At 39.9% G+C, this 18,520-nt stretch overlaps 1 protein-coding gene across 5 annotated transcripts in view; it reads left to right on the top strand.

Moving 5' to 3' along the window:
• Nucleotides 1-1,151: 1,151 nt before the first annotated feature.
• The window catches only part of LOC136884521 (tubulin epsilon and delta complex protein 1), a 68,516-nt gene continuing 51,147 nt past the window's right edge, over nucleotides 1,152-18,520 (top strand). For 4 of the 5 annotated variants that reach the window (XM_068229779.1, XM_067156758.2, XM_067156755.2 and 1 more), the window contains exons 1-5: nucleotides 1,152-1,507; nucleotides 1,735-1,807; nucleotides 8,356-8,573; nucleotides 15,863-15,997; nucleotides 17,057-17,233. In XM_068229779.1, coding sequence (XP_068085880.1) covers nucleotides 1,379-1,507; nucleotides 1,735-1,807; nucleotides 8,356-8,573; nucleotides 15,863-15,997; nucleotides 17,057-17,233 — 732 coding nt within the window. In that variant the 5' untranslated portion in view covers nucleotides 1,152-1,378. The remainder of the gene's footprint in view (nucleotides 1,508-1,734; nucleotides 1,808-8,355; nucleotides 8,574-15,862; nucleotides 15,998-17,056; nucleotides 17,234-18,520) is intronic. The other variant, XM_067156756.2, reaches the window with a different exon arrangement.

Genomic DNA, 18,520 nt, shown 5'->3' with positions numbered 1-18,520 from the left:
TATATATAATTTAATAGCACACAATTTGTGTATATAAAGCGATTACATGTCATTCAAACATAAGTCAATTATAGGCCTATTTCTCTTAGAGCATTCCACGACATGGTAACGAGAACAAGTCAAATTACACAGTTTACACACACAACTCTCGTCCGGTTCATGAAAGATCCTGGTTTTGCAGAGTTTGTAGTGGTATCCATGAATTGCCATAGAATTGATAAAATGTCGGAGGTCCTGGTTTGTATTGGTCCATGTTCTGTTCGTCATTGCTTCAGTCGTATAGAATTCGGGACAAATATCATTCCTTTTGGCCACTCTTTCGTCCAGGAGTTTCTTCCATTGGTCTGTATAAGGTAGAGCAAGCTTGAATCTCAAGTCTTCAATTAGGAAAGGCTCCTTTGCGAGTTCATAAACCAGTCTTGATCTAGTGAATCTAGACACACACAGGGTTGTCTTTAAGAATCGGGCTTTGACTTTTTCTAGAATGTGTAGGTCATTCTTTGTTAGCTTATCCCAAATGATTTCCAGCCCATATGTTAAAATAGGGATTATTTTTGCGTCAAACAGGGTAATGGCCGTCTTGAGAGATAGTCTGTTTAGATTCTTGATGTCAAATATCGCTTTCATAGCTGCCGCAGCACGTAGTCTAATATGAAGTCTAAAGGAGTTTGCTGTCGTCTGCATCGTCAAGCCCAGATATTTAAAACTGTTCACGTCGTTTAATGTTTCTGCTTTGTACGTCACTTTGTCACTTGAGGATGTTCGTCCACCCTTCCTGAAAATCATGTAGACAGTCTTTTCGATGTTTACCTGCAATTCATTTATATCTGCCCACTTCTCCAGTGCATCCAGTGCTTTTTGTAGCTCTTTAACATCGTGTGATCCTAGAACCATATCATCGGCATATAAATACGTGGTTACTTCGTTTGTCACCTCTTTTATCGCTTGGACCACATCATAGGTAGCTACGTTAAACAATAAAGGAGGTCTTATAGTGCTTACATTACAGTAAAATAGACGGTTTACATTTGTTCTCGATTCCGGCTATGTATTTATGCTTACTCTGAGGTTCCGAGCAGTGGGAGGTTTTACTCCGTGATTTCCTCTGGTGCAGCATGAGCATGCAGTTGGTTTGCAACCTCTCTTTGGTTTGCAATGCGGTGCACTGCACGACTGCATGCACGTGATAAAATTAGGATGAGGGGAGGAGCACTTTTTTCTTATTTTCATATAATTTTTAGATGGAAGTTAGCGTTAGATTCACGGAACAATATTTGACAACATGGATTGAAAACAACAGGCGGGATATAATTAATTAAATGTGTATATATTTGTAAATTTGTCGTGTATATATAGCGCAAGGGAACTGTATGAGGAAATGTCAAACCAAGTAACAAACAAGGCTGTTATTGAATTATTATGTAAATATCTAAAACTGTTGTTGGACGTAAACGTCGATGCAGATCATTTTAGATGTGCGAAGTTTAGTAATGCTGAAGACAGTTGTGTAAGTATACTTGGAAAGGAACGCCAATGAATATGTTTATTCTGCATTAAAAACAATATCTGAGAAAATTGTCGTGCTTTGTTTTTGTTTTTTTTTTTGCTTTTGTTTTTTGTATGACACCGGGTGCAAATATTAAGTCTTTCCATCACTTAGCCTATAAACACCCAATTCTGAGAATTATATGAATAACAGTTCTCTTTTCTGTCACCCTCTCGCTCTCTTTACAGGTCACCACCGTCTTCTGGGACATACTATATAAAATTTGCAAGGAAGTGGAAAATTCTGTTATTTGTTATGAAGGTATGCTATAAGTTTGAACAATTATCCTGGGTTCAGTAGTTTCGACAATGTAAACGGGTATATGCTTACATTTTATAATTTAGATTCAAACGTAAATTGTTTGTAGACATTTACAAACTGGGGCAGTTGTAAAAATCTTTCAATTCCAGTGAAGTGCTTGAGGTGTACGCATTAAAATACCTTCGTATTGAATGAGAGGTTATCCATTGCAGCCAAATTCTTGTGTACATTGTCGGAAAGAGCATTTTTGCAATCTTAATATCATTAAAATAAAGAGTAGGCCTTATATAAAGTTACTGTAGTTTTTCATTTATTGCCAACAAAAGATTAAAATATTATGAATGCAATGTTCACTTCTTGACACATAACTAGATCGGCTGCAAATATACAAGTTGCAAGAATTTAAGCACAGCATAAAGGTTGGAACACATTATCGTAGAGATGTCTTGGCTGGTTAATGCGCAGAGGTTTACCTACATTTTGCCTATAACCTCAATGGTTCTTGGATGAGGATATGTGCTACAAATTGACCTAAATGTGGCTTTTCACTGTTATAACGTAATAGAACAAGAAAAAGTGTGTATTGTTCAATATAGGCTACTCTTTGCCAATAAATTTGCATAGTTCTGTTATGTTAGCAAAGTGTCGAGCAGTGTTTAGGACAATTGGTAGTGAATGTTGTCATTGGGGATAATAAGCTCCACCCTTAATGTTGTACTTCAAATGTTAATAACTTTGTAAAGTGTCAGGAAATATATTGTGTTATATCAAGTACCAAAAAAGGAACTCCTTCCTTTTTATCTCACAATTGATCTGGAGTTTATTCTGTCACCTTTCTTCCTTTCACAATATTGGCACATATAGCTGGGCTGAGTGGCTCAGATGGTTGAGGCGCTGGCCTTCTGACCCCAACTTGGCAGGTATGATCCTGGCTCTGGTGGTATTTGAAGGTGCTCAAATATGTCAGCCTCATGTCATTAGATTTACTGGCACGTGAAAGAACTCTGCGGGACGAAATTCTGGCACCTCGGCGTCTCTGAAAACCGTACAAGTAGTTAGCGGGACGTAAATAAAAGGAACATTAATACAAAAAGAACATTATTGGGACATATAAATAAAAGTGAGCACTTGCTCATGAGTAATTGATCATGAGTAAGCTGACAAGCAGTGTGTCATTAGTTTAATGTAAATGAAAATATCCCCTTCGCATCAAGCTACTGCTTCAGAGTTTTGTTCAGTCAATAATTGAACGCAAGAATTGACTAAAGCGGTTATGGTACACGTTCACGCTATCTCCAGTTCACTTGTAGGTGGTACTGTTACCCGCCATATAGAACACTGAAAATGACATTGTATAGGACTGGAAGAGCACATGGCGACCATGTTTACTTGGTGGCGGAGGGGTGATGTCATGTAACCCTAGTCTTCAAGTAGAAGTACAGTTTGCAATAGCTTATTACCAGAGAGATAATCCACCTAATGGCCGCCCTTGTTAGGGAATCAAAAGAACGGCCTCCTAATCGGTTCATATGAATAATATTTTATATGATGTTTGGATTAAGCAGGGCTTGAGTGCCACCATCAGGCAGGTTGTCTCTCAGATTTTATTTGAAAAAGAAAATCCAATACATGGTTCTTCAAGTTAGGGAGTACAAGTACTGTGTAACAATCGCCAATTAATTTTTTAACGCCGTGCGCGTAGAGGCGCGCTGCTGTGAGCTTGCATCCGGGAGATAGTAGGTTCGAATCCCACTATCGGCAGCCCTGAAGATGGTTTTCCGTGGTTTCCCGTTTTCACACCAGGCAAATGCTGGGGCTGTACCTTAATTAAGGCCACGGCCGCTTCCTTCTAACTCCTAGGCCTTTCCTATCCCATCGTCGCCATAAGACCTATCTGTGTCGGTGCGACTTAAAGCCGCTAGCAAAAAAATTTTTTAACGCCGAGTCTGCTGTGGTCTGCATAATAGTGTCCGGGATTTTGTTTAATCTTAAGAAGTTCAGCGTATCCTTAGGAATTGTCTCTCTAGTGCCAATCATATGGTCAATGACTTTCCATTTTGTAATTTCATACTTCTTTCAGAGATCTCAAGGCATGGTTCATGTATGGCCTTTTTCTCCTCACACACTAATCAAGGCTGCTGTTCATTTTCCTTGAATCTTACAGTGGGATCAATCACCATACCCGTACCTTTCGCCTGGTCATTGATAATATCAGCTCGTCCTGTGGATCCATTTGTGGAAAGACATATTACTTCTTCATGGATCTCCAAATGATGTTGTTTACGGAGGTTTCCAGCAGTCAGTGTGCGAACTTTATTGTGCCGATGGATTCTCATCAGCTCTCCCTTACGACAGAACCCTAATACATGAGGTAATGGGGTGAATTAAGACCCTTTCCAGGGAGAGATTGAACTGAGATGATATTACAGTTCATTTTAATTCCTTACGTCCTTTGTCCACATTTCCTTTCTTCCAATGGGAAAAGAATATCACTCCCTTACCCTTGGATGGTAATGTGCACCAACTTTTAAAGGAATTTTTGCGGAGTACTTTTCGGATGAACTTGGGAAGAGGGTTTTCAAGATGTTCATCTTGTTCGTTGCTAAGCGGCAGGCGTTCAAGGCAGTGGGCGATTTCAGTACGGAGCTCTCTAGGATCTTTGATGTATGGGCTTCTCACACGAATCAGCCTTTTGCAAATATTTATATACTGAATGAAAGCCTCCCATTGAGCTTTGACAATTCCAAGTTCTCTAAGATAGCATGGTGCGTAAATCGTTGCATTTGGGGCGTCAGTAGGTAATCCAATAATTTCTTTAACAGAACTCCTTACTCATAAGAATTGTTCCAAATTTGGGAGTTGTGCAATCTGGTACTAACAGCAGTAAGCCTTTTTCTTGCCACTAGCAACCTGTAGATTAATGCTAGGAACACTTATCCTGTTTATAACACCTTTTGCAACACCAACTTGAAAGCCAGGATCTTCTACATACCTTGAAAAAACTTTTCTTTTCAGCATTACTTAGGGCTCTACTGCACATTTCTGTTGTTTCTCTTCACATGAGGCAAATGCTGGGGGCTGTACCATAATTAACACTTTAATGGATCCACCGGTCTGTGAGACCAGAAGTGAATTTTATATTTCTACAGTGGCTAACCTATTTGGTCAAGGCTGCTCTCCTGCACAGTACCTTCGCTCCTCCTCAACTCCTCCTCCAAATGCTCGGCTTTGCTAGTTTGGGGTAAATCGTTCAGCAGCAACATACGTATAGATAAAAACGTCCCGGTCTCGCATACTGGATAGCTCTAGTAACATGCAGTTATTGTTCATTATATCAACATTTTACTATAGTGTCTGACATGGATTGATAACATTTTAAATATCAGCAGGTTAAAAAGGTCTCTGTACAGGAGTCACACTTGCATAGTTCGTTTTTTTCTGTGTGAGAATTAAAAGTATGTAAGATATTTATATAAGTATGAGGGACATCTATTACTGTAAAAAAAAAAAAAAAAAAAAAGAGAGCTCAATGTTGTCATGAATAATATTTCTAAAAGAAAGTTTCTGTGGTTATATTTTACATCGTCTGTAATTATAGTAATTATATTTTATTTTAAAACATGCATGCAAGCAAAGTCATCTCCGTACAGGCCACGAAGTGGAAGGTAAAGGCTTCCACTATCTGTAACCTCGGCACTTGATGGGGTAGAGTAGTTAGCTCTACGCCCGGCCGCCTTTTCCCCCAGGTACTCAGTTTTGGTTCAGGTTGAGTGAACCCCAGGACCATATGCACCTCCGGAAGTGGAAATCTCGTTTCTTAAAGTTTTTGGCTTCCTAATGGGGAATCGAACCTACGCCCTTCTGGGTGAACGGAGCACACGTTTAACGTCTCGGCTATGCAGCCTCTAAAACATACGTAGACTACATTATATCCCTTTCAGACCTGAAAGAAAACTGGCAGTGTGAATTTTTGTTTGTACGTCAAAAACTGCCTAAAATGCTCTTAAATACATATATTTTTAGTTTATTCTACAAAATAAAAATTAACATCTGAAAAAAAAAAAGCACCCTCACAATTGTGCGTGTCAGGACTTACTTCACTACTTACAAAAAAGAAAAATTACCTTAGTGCATGTGAATATACATATGTACATGATCAAATGTTCTATTTTACAATGGGGAATAATTTAAAACAATTAAATCTTCGTTAAACACAAGTAAACGTTACATTTTCCACATTGAGGAGGAGTTTTGCTATTACTGCCCTTTTGGCAGCAGCAGCTTGTCGCCAGACCTGAAGGAATTCTGGAGGTGTCTAAACGTCAAAAACTTACTAAAATGCTCTCAAATATATGTTTTTACCGTTTATTTTACAAAATAAGAACTATCGGCTGAAAAACAGAACCCACACAATTGTGCGTGTCAGGACTTCATTCACTACTTGCAAAAAATTAAAAAAATTCAACTCGTGTACATGATCAAATGTTCTATTTTACAGTGTGGAACAATTTTAAACAATTAAAATCTTATACATTACATTTCTCATGTAGAGTACGAGTTTTTCTTTCACAGTCCTTTTTGTGACAGCACCCGGCACTCCTGCATGCACTGGCTGTAAGGAAACCTAGCCCACACATTTGTGCGTATCAACATTCAAAACCTCATGGTATTACGTACGATGTTGTAAGTTCACAATTTACGTTTGCTGCACAATCTACACACTTCATTGATTATATTCTGATATTCAGTAAAGCTTCTAGATTAATATGAATGCAATAAATAAATAAATACTTACTTTAGGCATTACTGATTCCCGCCATATTCCTAATGAACTGTATTTTTAAACTCTTCTTCCTGCCCCCCTGGTGGTTAAGTACTAAATAAAATCAGCTGAAGTACATGCTACGTGTCCCGCAAAAGCACTGCAGTCCGGTCTAGCGCCAAGAAAACTTCAAATAAGCTCAAACATAAATAAAATACGAACCCGCACAATTGTGCGTACACGGTCTGAAAGGGATATAGAAACAGATGATTATTTTTTAAATATATAAAATACCGGTCTCTAAGTGGACGGATGGAAGGAAGCAGGGACACAGCCAGAAAATGAAAGCTTACTGGGGCAAGAAAAAGCAGAAGACTGTAGCTAAGAGTTAAGAGCCCCGTGGTCACTAGTAGGCCAAAACGAACCGGAAAATGTACCAGTCTCAGAGACCAGATGGCTCTCACAATGTCTACAAAAGGGATGGCTCCATTGCAATGTTAAGGCTATAGCCACTTCTTTCCCCCACTCCTAGCCCTTTCCTACACCATCGTTGCCATATGACCTATCTGTGTCAGTGATTGTAAAGCAAATTGTTTAAAAATAAAAAAAATAAAAATCTGACCTGTTGTTTCAGTAAATGTTGTGCAAGCCATTCTACAATTTCTTTTTCCAAATTTTTGGAGATTTTTTCTTGTATATGTTTGAGACCCTGTGTGTTGTGTGTAAAATTTATTTCTCAATTTGAGTACAGCCATACAAATACTCTAGCATTGCATTTAGCAAACAGCACCTGAGTTAGCCAACTAAACATATCAGGTACCTCAAAAAATAATAAGAATTTGCTTACAGTAGCAAGCAGTGGCTTAGTTTATTTATACCAAATCTCGAGCAGCAGTTCAGCGAGCAGGGCAAGGGCATTGAGTCAAGTGGATTTTATTTGTATGCAACCTCGCAGTTGCTTAGAATTTGAGAGTTTTGAGCTGTGTCATTATGGCATAGATGCAAAATACTCGTGAACCAGTGAAATATGTATGATTTGGTTTTAAGTGATCCACTTATTCAATACCTCAACAAATGAGATACCTCAAAAAAATTATAAGCATTTGCTTACAATAGCAAGCAGTGACTTCGTTTTATTTATACCAAGCTATAATGAAATTACAGAGAAGCCTAACATCCTATTATACCGGAATATAGAAAACAAAAACCGGATCATAACAGTGTAGGAGCTGCCCCTATCAGCTCCTCACTGGACCTCCTACCTCTCACTGCTTCCCCTTCGTCACGTCTGCCATATCTGGCTCGGTTATCTACTCCAAGCTTTTTTTTTTTTCTATTTAGTTTACGTCGCACCGACACAGATAGGTCTTATGGCGACAATGGGATAGGAAAGGCCTATAGGAATTAGAAGTGGCCGTGGCCTTAATTAAGGTACAGCCCCGGGATTTGTCTGGTATGAAAATGGGAATCCAAGGAAAACCATCTTCCGGGCTGCCGACATTGGGGCTCGAACCCACTATCTCCCGATTACTGGATACTGGCTGCACTTAAGTGACTGCAGCTATCGAGCTCGGTACTCCAAGCTTGACCGAGTAACAAGTTGACCAGATCCACTGTGTGGGGAAAGTTCCCTTGAATCCAAATCATATGTAATTGGTGTCAATACAAATAAAAAATGAAACTTACAGCATATGATTGAAATCTGTGCTGGCATCTTATGAATTTGTATTCTGGATTGAAAGCTGATTTGACCAGCTTTCCTGATTAGATATCTTTTTGTTTCCAGATGACGTGGTCACCATGGTAAAGCTCCACTTCTGTTTCCTCAAGTACGAGAGTCTCGAGTTTTACTGTTTACCTGTTGATATGTCGAATGGCAGCAGGGAACTCCTCCTTGCTCTTGGATGGTTGATGGCTACACAGGATGTTTTACACAAACTAACACAAAAAAGAACAATAGAATCTCCTCTTAGTATGGAATTTGGATCGGGAATGTCTGATCAGGCAAGTTGCTTATTCATTTTCCTCCTACTCATAGCAATTCCTCTTTGCTTGATAATCTTTTCTCTTCGAAATGCACTCAACCCATTAGCACACTCATTTTCTCGAAGCCCACTGTCGGCAGCCCTGAAGATGGTTTTCCGTGGTTTCCCATTTTCACACCAGGCAAAATGGGAATCCAAGGAAAACCATCTTCCGGGCTGCCGACATTGGGGCTCGAACCCACTATCTCCCGATTACTGGATACTGGCTGCACTTAAGTGACTGCAGCTATCGAGCTCGGTACTCCAAGCTTGACCAAGTAACAAGTTGACCAGATCCACTGTGTGGGGAAAGTTCCCTTCCAGTAATGGCTGTACCTTAATTAAAGCCATGGTCATTTTCTTCCCACTCTCAGCCCTTTCCTATCCCATCGTCACCATAAGACCTCTCTGTGTTGGTGCAGTGTAAAGCTGCTCCTAAAAAAAACACTAATTTTCAAGTCATTCATACGCCCAATTTATTATTTAGTATCCGCCCCACAAGGTTCATAACATAATATTTAAGTTCATTGCTGCTATTTTTACGTGGTAATCATTGCAGAGGAGAGATGTGTTCATTACACTTGCCAGGCACCAATCCTCCTCTTTGCAGAAGTACGTTTACTTTCATAACCCAATGTAATGGTGCTCGCACCATTATCTAGTGCTTCTGGGCCTAGTACCACTGGCATTGGCTGAAATATTATAGATTAAAATGTCATACCCACAAATGAAAAGACAGATTTCATTACCAACCACAGCAGAATAAAAAATGTTGAAGAGGCCCACAAAGTTTGAAACTGTCGTGGTATTGGATGGTAACTCTACTCTTTCTCAGTTTCTCCCTAGATGCCCTTTGCTTGTTTACTCTGGGGCCTTATGCCTCCACACCCTCTTTGCTTTACAGGATTAATAATGGTATTCTCTCTAGCACTCACATACCTTCCATATTCTTTCCCACCATCAAGACGGTGACAGGACCTAAAAAGAATTAGTTTTCCTTCGGAACTCAATTTCATGTTGTGTCCACACTTATGTCAAATGCTGGTACTTGTAATTAAGTTATGGCGTTTCAATAACTCTATTAAATTACGATTGTCATCCTTAAAATCAAGGCAAATTGTGTTAACTTTACTTCGCACCCTCTGTACAGAACGATAACAAACCAACAAAGAATCTGGTAACCAGTAGTTAGCAACAGTACAGTTCAGTCCATCTTAGTGCTACAGGTGGAAAACCTGAGTATTAAACAAAGCACAGTCAAGCCGTGGCTCTGTGTCCGCCTCATAGTGGTGCCTTTTGCTACTGATATTGCGGGGCAGATACTACAGTTAAGCCTTGGTGATTATAGGTATTCATAGGTTCTCATGCATACCTTAATTTTTTAGTTATATCTGTTTGTAAGGTCTCATGGAAACTTAAATTTATAAAATGGGTAAAATGAGATAAAACCGTACTAATGGGGCTGCAAAGGACAGGTTAGAAATCCAACATGCTGCGACTTGCATGTCATAATACGTCTCACTAGGCTGACAACTTAGGAATGGCTAGTGACAGGACCATTGGTCCATGTTGGTTAGATCATTGGTCTGGGAGTATAAGCCCACAGGTTAGAGCCGCAAAGTGGACCACTGGCCCCCAGTACCTCCTCCGACAGTAGTGGCTAGTGACAGGACCATTGGTCTGAATTGGTTAGATCTTGTCTCACATTATTTTTGCATGATTTTTTCCTTCCTAAACATGCATGCCTGCTAGTAAAATGCTACCCCTTTTGTTGGCATTTTAGTAGGTTTTCATGGTGTGGAAAATTCTGAAGCTGACAAAAGAATGTACAAAGCCACATGATATTTATCACATACACATTGGCTTAATAAGGGGCTTTTATGGCCGTAGAATTGCCTGAGTAATATTGGAGCTGTACCACTAGTCCCAGAAAATTAAGTTTTAGTGGTTTGCCTCCTGTCGTCGTTGTCCATTTCTGCTGTTCATTTCTCCGTTTTCATTCAAACCCAGCCATGCAGTGTTGCATTCATCGCTTTCAGGAATGTCTTATTCACGGTCACTTTTCTTTCATCTATCACTGTTACCACTAAACAATTCTTCACAATCTAACACTTCAGTAGTATAGATCCCTTCTGCAGCGCTCACAAGTAACCGATCGTGACAAATGAGCATTCAAAAGAAAGAGAATAGACATTAGCAGTGACGAATTGCACTTTCATTTCATAAATATCAATAATTTCTTTTTTTAAATGAGTTAAAAAAATTTATGAAGTTTGCGATATGCAAATGCTGTTGCTGTAGGAAAATATGTGCCATCATTGCTGTCCACTTCACATTTTGCAGCTTATAAATCTCATATTTTATCCTGTATTTTCTCAACACAACTAAGGTTATGTAGGGTTAAATTTTTTTCAACAAGTCAGTGTTCAAATTAACATGAATGAGCATTTTAGCTCATCATTATCATAATCATCACAAGTGTTTTATTTGTCTTGTCAAACTTTATTAAATCTTTTAGCTGAAGATTGGAGCGAAACATGTTCTATTTAGTATTATACTCAGAGATTAAGCTGGATTATGTTATGTAAATAATAAACTCGCTATAAGAAATTGACAAGTATTGGAAGGTGGGAATCTCCTTGTAACATAACCTTAGTTACTTCACATTTTGGCTGCTGGGATGCCTGTTTTATGTCATTATAATATGCTGTAATTATCAGTTAAGAAAAGAATGATAGTAAAACCAAAAATTACTTTTGAAACATTTGTCGGTATAATAATACACTTGCATTTGCTTCCATTCAAATGGGTACCATAAATGTTAAAAAATCAAAGATTACATTAAGTGGTAAGTAAGACTGTCTAATATTGTACTGATTTGTATATTTCTTAGTTTACCAGGGGGTTACTCCACCACATACTTCGTGAATATGCAAGATTTCTCGCACGAGTCCCCTAGTGTTCAAAATTCCATCAATATCACCGTTTGCTAACAACCACCTTCTATGAGACATGATAACTGCTCCTGACCTTGGGTTGGATGGAGAGACATGCAATGGGGATCCACATTTAATGTCAAATAGAATGTGCACCAGAGTTGGATACAATTTTCTTCGTGAGAAGGAGCAATTCTTCCTATTTTGAATGGTGTATAACATGATATGCCATCTTTTGGCAAAATGCCTGAAAAAACATATCAGATGTAAGGCTTTTCAGGCGTTTGCTCTATTAACCAGCGTTTCGTTTTAGGTCTGACACTAGACTCGTCAGAGTGGGATGTGTCAGACCCTACCCACGACGCTGGGTGTATGCAGGTGAGCTTATCAAAAGCCTATATAAGAGGCACAGTCCGATAACTACATACGGGAGATAAATCTCCACAATGGAATTATTGCCCGCCTAGCAATTCCGAATGGAAAATTTGAAAATGCCTAAAATATGTGCTCAAATCTGATCAAACACTGTTCTCTCACACATCTGGGAACTCTTGTGGGTTTTTTTTTTTTTTTGTGTGTGCCCTGCATGCTAATTGCACTCTTCTTCCAATTTTGTGACCGTAGGATCACTTTATTCAGTCCATTACCCAAGTCTGATGACCTTGCTCTCGCTATCCAGTCAGATAGTTTTGAAGAGATATAATGCACCCTGAAAGCTGCCCTAGAAGAACTCGGCAACTACTATGATCAAAACCAACTTGTACCAAACCTGAGCAAAACGCAAGTTTGTGCATTCCATTTACAACACCGACAAGCCAACAGGAAACCCGTTGTGACATGGAATGGAGCTACGCTGGACCACTGCTTCCATCCCAAATACTTGGACGTCACTCTCGATCGCAGTCTCACCTTCAAGGTTTACTGTATGAATGTAAAACAAAAGGTCTCTTCCAGGAACACACTACTTAGAAAACTTGTTGGATCTACTTGGAGCACACACCCACAAACTGTTAGAACTACTGCACTAGCCTTATGTTACTCCGCCGGTGAATATGCCTGTCCAGCGTGGTACAAATCTGCCCACGCCAAACAGATTGATGTGGCACTCAATGAAAGCTGTAGAATAATTACTGGTGTCCTGAAGCCAACTCCTCTCGAGAAAATCAATTACCTTGCTGATATTGCTCCTTGTGACATCAGGAGAGAGGTTGCTGCTAACAACGAAAGGCTTAAAACAAATTGAATGCCTTCACATCCACTCTTTGGATACCAACCTGCCCAACGAAGACGCTAAGTCCAGGAAAGCATTTTTAACATCTTCAGAACACCTGGAAGGATCATCGGACAAAGTCAGGATTACCAAATGGAAACAAAAGACCCCCGGCCTTTTGAAATGGATGGAACCACGGGAAGTTTTGCCTCCCGGTCACACCTAGGACTAGTTGACATGGAGGTCCTTAAACAGACTTAGATCTGGAGTGGGTAGAACCAGAGTGACTCTACAGAAATGGAACTTCCCCATCGATACGGCCTTTTGTGACTGTGGTGAACTTCAGACAACTGAACACCTGCTATGTTGTCCCTTGTGTCCATCTGGAAGACTTGGTGTTGGCTAATCCAAATGCCCTTGAAGTGGCCAAATTTTGGGCCGAATCTGTATGACATATATTGTTGTAGACCTTTTACTTGTATATATTTGTGTATATAGTTTGTTTCTTTTAAATGTAGTATTATTCTATTGTACTTCTGATTCGAATAAAGAAAGAACAACCCAAGTCTTTTCAAAAGGACTGCTCAGGCCTTGGCAGTCCTCCCAGTAGTTTCATGTGTGTTCTGATTTTTGTTCCTTCTCTGGTGTTGAAAATATTTGTGTTGTGAGTTTCTTTCTTGTGAGTGTGAAGTGGATGTTTGTGTCCTGATTTTTTATTTATTTATTTATTTATTTAATTTTATCTCATCTGAAGTGTCTTCTAGTGTGAAGCCAATTTTCTTCAGATCCTCTCTTATTTCTCTGATCCATCTGCAGCCTGTTGTGGTATTTTTTGAGTCTGAATTATACTGTACCAGTTGCTTCAGAACTGCATGCTTATTATATGTCCAAAGAATCCCAGCTGCCTCTTACGCATAGTATCAGTACAGTAATGGGTTCTTAACTGTTTCGATTACTTTGTCTGTTGCAGTAGTGAAGAGGAATGTCTTACGTCATTATTGTCCTAGCCTCCTTCATTTGGGGTCAGCTCTCCTAGTACACAGTCTCTACAGCTCGTGGTCTTGCACCATAGTTTGGATATATCTGGGCATTTTCCAGGCCTCTTGCTTTTTTAAAAATTATGCTTGGTTTATGATTGGGAGTCTACTTCTTCCCCGTGGGATGTCAGGAGCCTTGCACATTCTTATGTTCTGGCATCTTCACAACATGCCTATATTAGCACAGTTGGGTTTCTGCTGTTTTGTCTGGTAAGGGTTTGGCTGTAAAGGTAACTTTTGTCCAGCATTTCTTGTAAATCTTAGTTTCTTAGACATCAACAAAATGTCTTCTGCACATAGGATATTCCAAGGTGTTGGCCTCAGGATGTCTTTGTGAAATATTATTGGTAAAGTTAAATAAGTGGACTCATTGCTAAGCCGCCAGTCCCGTGGTGTAGTGTTAGCGCGCCTGCCTCTTACCCGGAGGCCCCGAGTTCGATTCCTGGCCGGGTCAGGGATTTTTACCTAGACCTGAGGGCTGGTTTGAGGTCCACTCAGCCTGCGTGATTAGAATTGAGGAGCTATCTGACGGTGAGATAGTGGCCTCGGTCTAGAAAGCCAAGAATAATGGCCAAGAGGATTCATCATGCTGACCACATGACACCTTGCAATCTGCAGGCCTTCGGGCTGAGCAGCGGTCACTTGGTAGGCCATGGCCCTTCAAGGGCTGTAGTGTCATGGGGTTTCGTTTTTTTCATTGCTAAGCCTTGGTGAACATAGACCCCAAGATTGAAACTACTGCTGAGGTGTTTCTTTTATAAATACAATATCTATGTTACTTATATTGGATATTCAAGAAGGGAAAAAATGATCAGGTCTTCTGGTTTGGAATTTGAATGCTCCTGTTTGCAAAAGTACAGTTACTACAACAGTTTTTCAGCGCAGACATCTAGATGCGATTGCACTGTCATTTGTTTCTTTCTCGCTGATTCCTCGCGGTGGGCGTGATCGTGCGGTACACAAGGCTGCCAACTCTTAACCTTAAGAACTAGTGGTACATTGTTTGGAGCGGCAGTTCTACTTATGAACTAGTGGATTGGTTTGGACTGCGATCAAGCAAAGGGAGGTCTGGGAGTGTAAGCCCCCAAGTGAGGTCCACAAAGCGGCTGTTAAGCCTCTAGCATTCCGTACGGCGATAGCAGTGTATTCCATATTGGACAGTGGCTAGTGACAAAACCGTTGGTAAGGATTGATTAGGCCTGGTTTGTGACAAAACCATTGGACTGTGATAAAGCAAAGGGCGTGTGGGGGCATAAGCCCCCAGGTTAGGGTTGCAAAGCGGCTGTTAGGCCTCTAGCATTCCATACGGTGATGGCAGTGCATTTTATGTTGGACAGAGGTGAAAAGCTGAATTAATTTATCACCCCGGCTAGTGACAAAACCATTGATCTGGTTTGGTTAGATCTAGCTAGTGACAAAACCGTTGGTAAGGATTGGTTAGGCTTGGTTTGTGACAAAACCACTGGACTTTGATCAAGCAAAGGGCGTGTGGGGGCATAAGCCCCCAGGTTAGGGCTACAAAGTGGCTGTTAAGCCTCTAGCATTCCGTATGGCGATAGCAGCACATTCTATGTTGGACAGTGGTGAAAAGCTGACGCTGACATGGCTGTTCGTTACATGCAGCTAATGACAAACGGATAATTAATTTATTCTGTATTGTACATTGTTACATTTAGTTGTGTTTCTGTTGTGCGTGGGTTGGTAATGGAATGCATTTCCCTTGAGTGGTGGAAATGATGACATATCTGATTGTATCTCAGCCAATGGAAGTTCTACAGCATGCTTGAGCAATTAATAATGGCGTGTGCTAAATTAAATTAGGTTATAAAAGAAAATGTCATTTCACGGGAATGGTGGATGGGTGTCTGGCTGTCGCAGTGAACACATCTATCTGCAAGCTATTCTACATGAGATTTGTACTATTTCAAATCCGTTATAATGCTATAAAACTTCTGCTGCACATACTGTATTTCTACTCTCTTGTGTTTTACCCTTCAGTTATCCTATAGTACTTTCAGATGTTACAAAATTTTCTAGCCTTCCCAGTCTCTCAAAATAAATGGCAAATCTTTCTGATGTCTTTCAGGTTCAGAGTACATCATCACACAGTAATTCAAAGCAGAAAGATCTCAACTACATTCTTTGGCTTGCAGGCAAGTTAAAACTTAACATGAGAGAGATCGCTGAGGCAGATCAAGAGCGTATCAGACTTACTGCTCAGGTATGTCCAGTAGTCAGTGCTGCTGCTGTTGTTGTTGTTGTTCTTCTTCTTATTATTATTATTGATGGGATCCGGATTCTTATGTATTACATGTTCCATTCCTTTGCTTGTAGACAACTGAAAATTAAAAATGTTGACGAATTGTGGTTCTAACATATTATATGTAACATTTTTGTACATATTTAGGTAATTATTTAAAAACTTAAACATTGTGACAGCTCGTTTAATGTTGAAACTGTAGCCTAGTAAACTAACTGGCGAATTTAGTCACATATAGAATATATTTCAGTTGGTAAAGTTGCTTTTACAGTTCATTTCAAATGGGAATTTCTAATCCTTTGTCTGTGAAAACCAGTACGTCCGAGTGCTTCAGGTGCATGAAACAGCACTAATCCTTCCTCAAAATCTGAAGTGGCTAGGTGCCTTTCATGGTCAGAGTTTGTAACAAACTTCATGCTGTTTTGAAATTAAATTCTGGATATTCAGTCTCTCTATTTGTTTGCAAGATTAGTTTTATCTTTTAAAATATGCACCGGTGGCTTCCAGTGATGTTGAAGGGTCCTTCTCAGCTTACAGGAGAACTTAGTCGAATCAGCGCCAAAACATCACGGAGACGTCCATGGTGACTCACTGTGCACCACGATAAACAAAGTTAGCGTACTTATTTGCATTACTTCACTGGGGTTTAAAGAACATGACATTCCACTGTTTTCAAGAGACATTCATTTTAAAGGAGCCTCATGAAGGTTCAAATGTTTTTAATGTGTATTTTATATACAGTATGTCTTTTAGTTCATAAATAATTTATTTTTCTTTACCATTGTTTGTCTGCTGATGATGGCTTGAAACAAGCCGAAGCATGTACCGACAATTATAACTTATCACAAGTAAGACAAGTGTTGATTAGGTTGACCTTAATTAAAAATTTATTTTGTAACTGATAACTGTCAGTAAGGATTACAATGAAATTTGTAACGATTAACATTTTTTGGGGGTTGGGAAGATGATAAACATTGGAACTGGATTGTGATTAACTTTCTTGTCTTTTATTATGCCCAGGTACATAAGGATAGTCTCAACTCGTGTGGTTTGCCGCACCTCTCTGTGGCAGACACCAGGCTAGTGCACGACACTCAGTTACTGTCGTCTTCACTAGACAGGCTTAAGAAGGATGCTGAACTCTTCCACACTCACAAGTACTGGCGGAAAAAGAACCATGTCTTCTGGAAGTGGATGGTAAGAAAGGCTCTTTTTTTTTTTCACTTGCCTTCACTTCATCTTTCTTTCTAAAATGTTCAGGTAAGAAAGCTAGCTCGAAGTAATGTATACATCTAGGAAACAAATAGGCGACTTCCCCTGTTGACAGATTCTTTGTAAGGTAAAGATAGTGAATTCGAACCCCATTGTCGCCAGCCCTGAAGGTGGTTTCCCGTTTTCACACCAGGCAAATGCTGGGGCTGTACCCCGATTAAGGCCACGATCGCTTCCTTCCCACTCCTCGGCCTTTCCTATCACATCATCGCCATAAGACCTATCTGTGTCGGTTTTACGTAAAGCAAATTGTAAAAAGAAATTTAAGGTGAAGGGAATGAGGAGAGAGACAGACAAAAAAATGGAAGAAAGAAGCAGTTATCTAATGTTAAGAAGAGTGCTTCCCTAGCCCTGAGCACAATATGATGACCATCTTAGGAATCTTTAAGGGCAACAGGGCAGGAAGTTGGTGGTAAATGCTTAAGGACTTTAACTGTGAAACAATCATTTGCATAGTGTGACAAAGTCAGTGTCCTGTCTTTGCACTCAATGATATATGTGTAGCATGGTCCTCCACATATGGTACACTGACATCTGTCGGTGGGGTTGTGGTATCCCTTGGTTCAACATATTCGGCGATGTAGTCCATGGGCTGCCAGACTCGTATATAAATGGCGCAGTTGGTAATTGGCCCTTTTCCATTTGTTGCTTGTCATCGCTGGGGTGGTGAGGAGTCCAGGATTGATGTTCCTCGCTTTCTGTCGCCTGTCTTCTAGGAATCGGGTGCTTTGTGGTGTTTGTATCAGATTATGAGCTTTCATCAGATCTTCTATAAAGAAGGTTGTCTGCCAGGATATATTTTATTCTGTTTTCCGTGTATTTTGAGATGCAGAACATTCTTTTCAGGTAGGGTGTTTTAATTCCCTCTAATCGCTTCAGATTCGAGTATGTGAGGTAGTTCCATATGAACTAATTTTGTTTAATTAATGAATACCTCGTACACAATGTGTTTAATAAATTATATTGAACTGCGAAACAATCATCAAATGTGGTTTGATGGTGCCAAGTGTGAATGGGGACAGGAGGACTCATCTAGGGGTTTTTGCAAGTACTGCAGTAGTTGCATATTAGTTTGGCTAGAGTATTAGTAGTTAATTTAGTGTAAAAAGTTGGGCAGAGTCTCCACTGAAGCTGGTAGATGTTGGATGAAGTGCAGTCAGGACCAGGGTTGCCAGATTTTACGGAACAGTATTGTATTCACATATTCCGTGT

This window comes from Anabrus simplex, chromosome 12 (assembly GCF_040414725.1).
Source record: "Anabrus simplex isolate iqAnaSimp1 chromosome 12, ASM4041472v1, whole genome shotgun sequence".
NCBI classification, from domain to species: Eukaryota; Metazoa; Arthropoda; class Insecta; order Orthoptera; family Tettigoniidae; genus Anabrus; species Anabrus simplex.
This window is presented reverse-complemented; position numbering and strand designations above follow the sequence as displayed.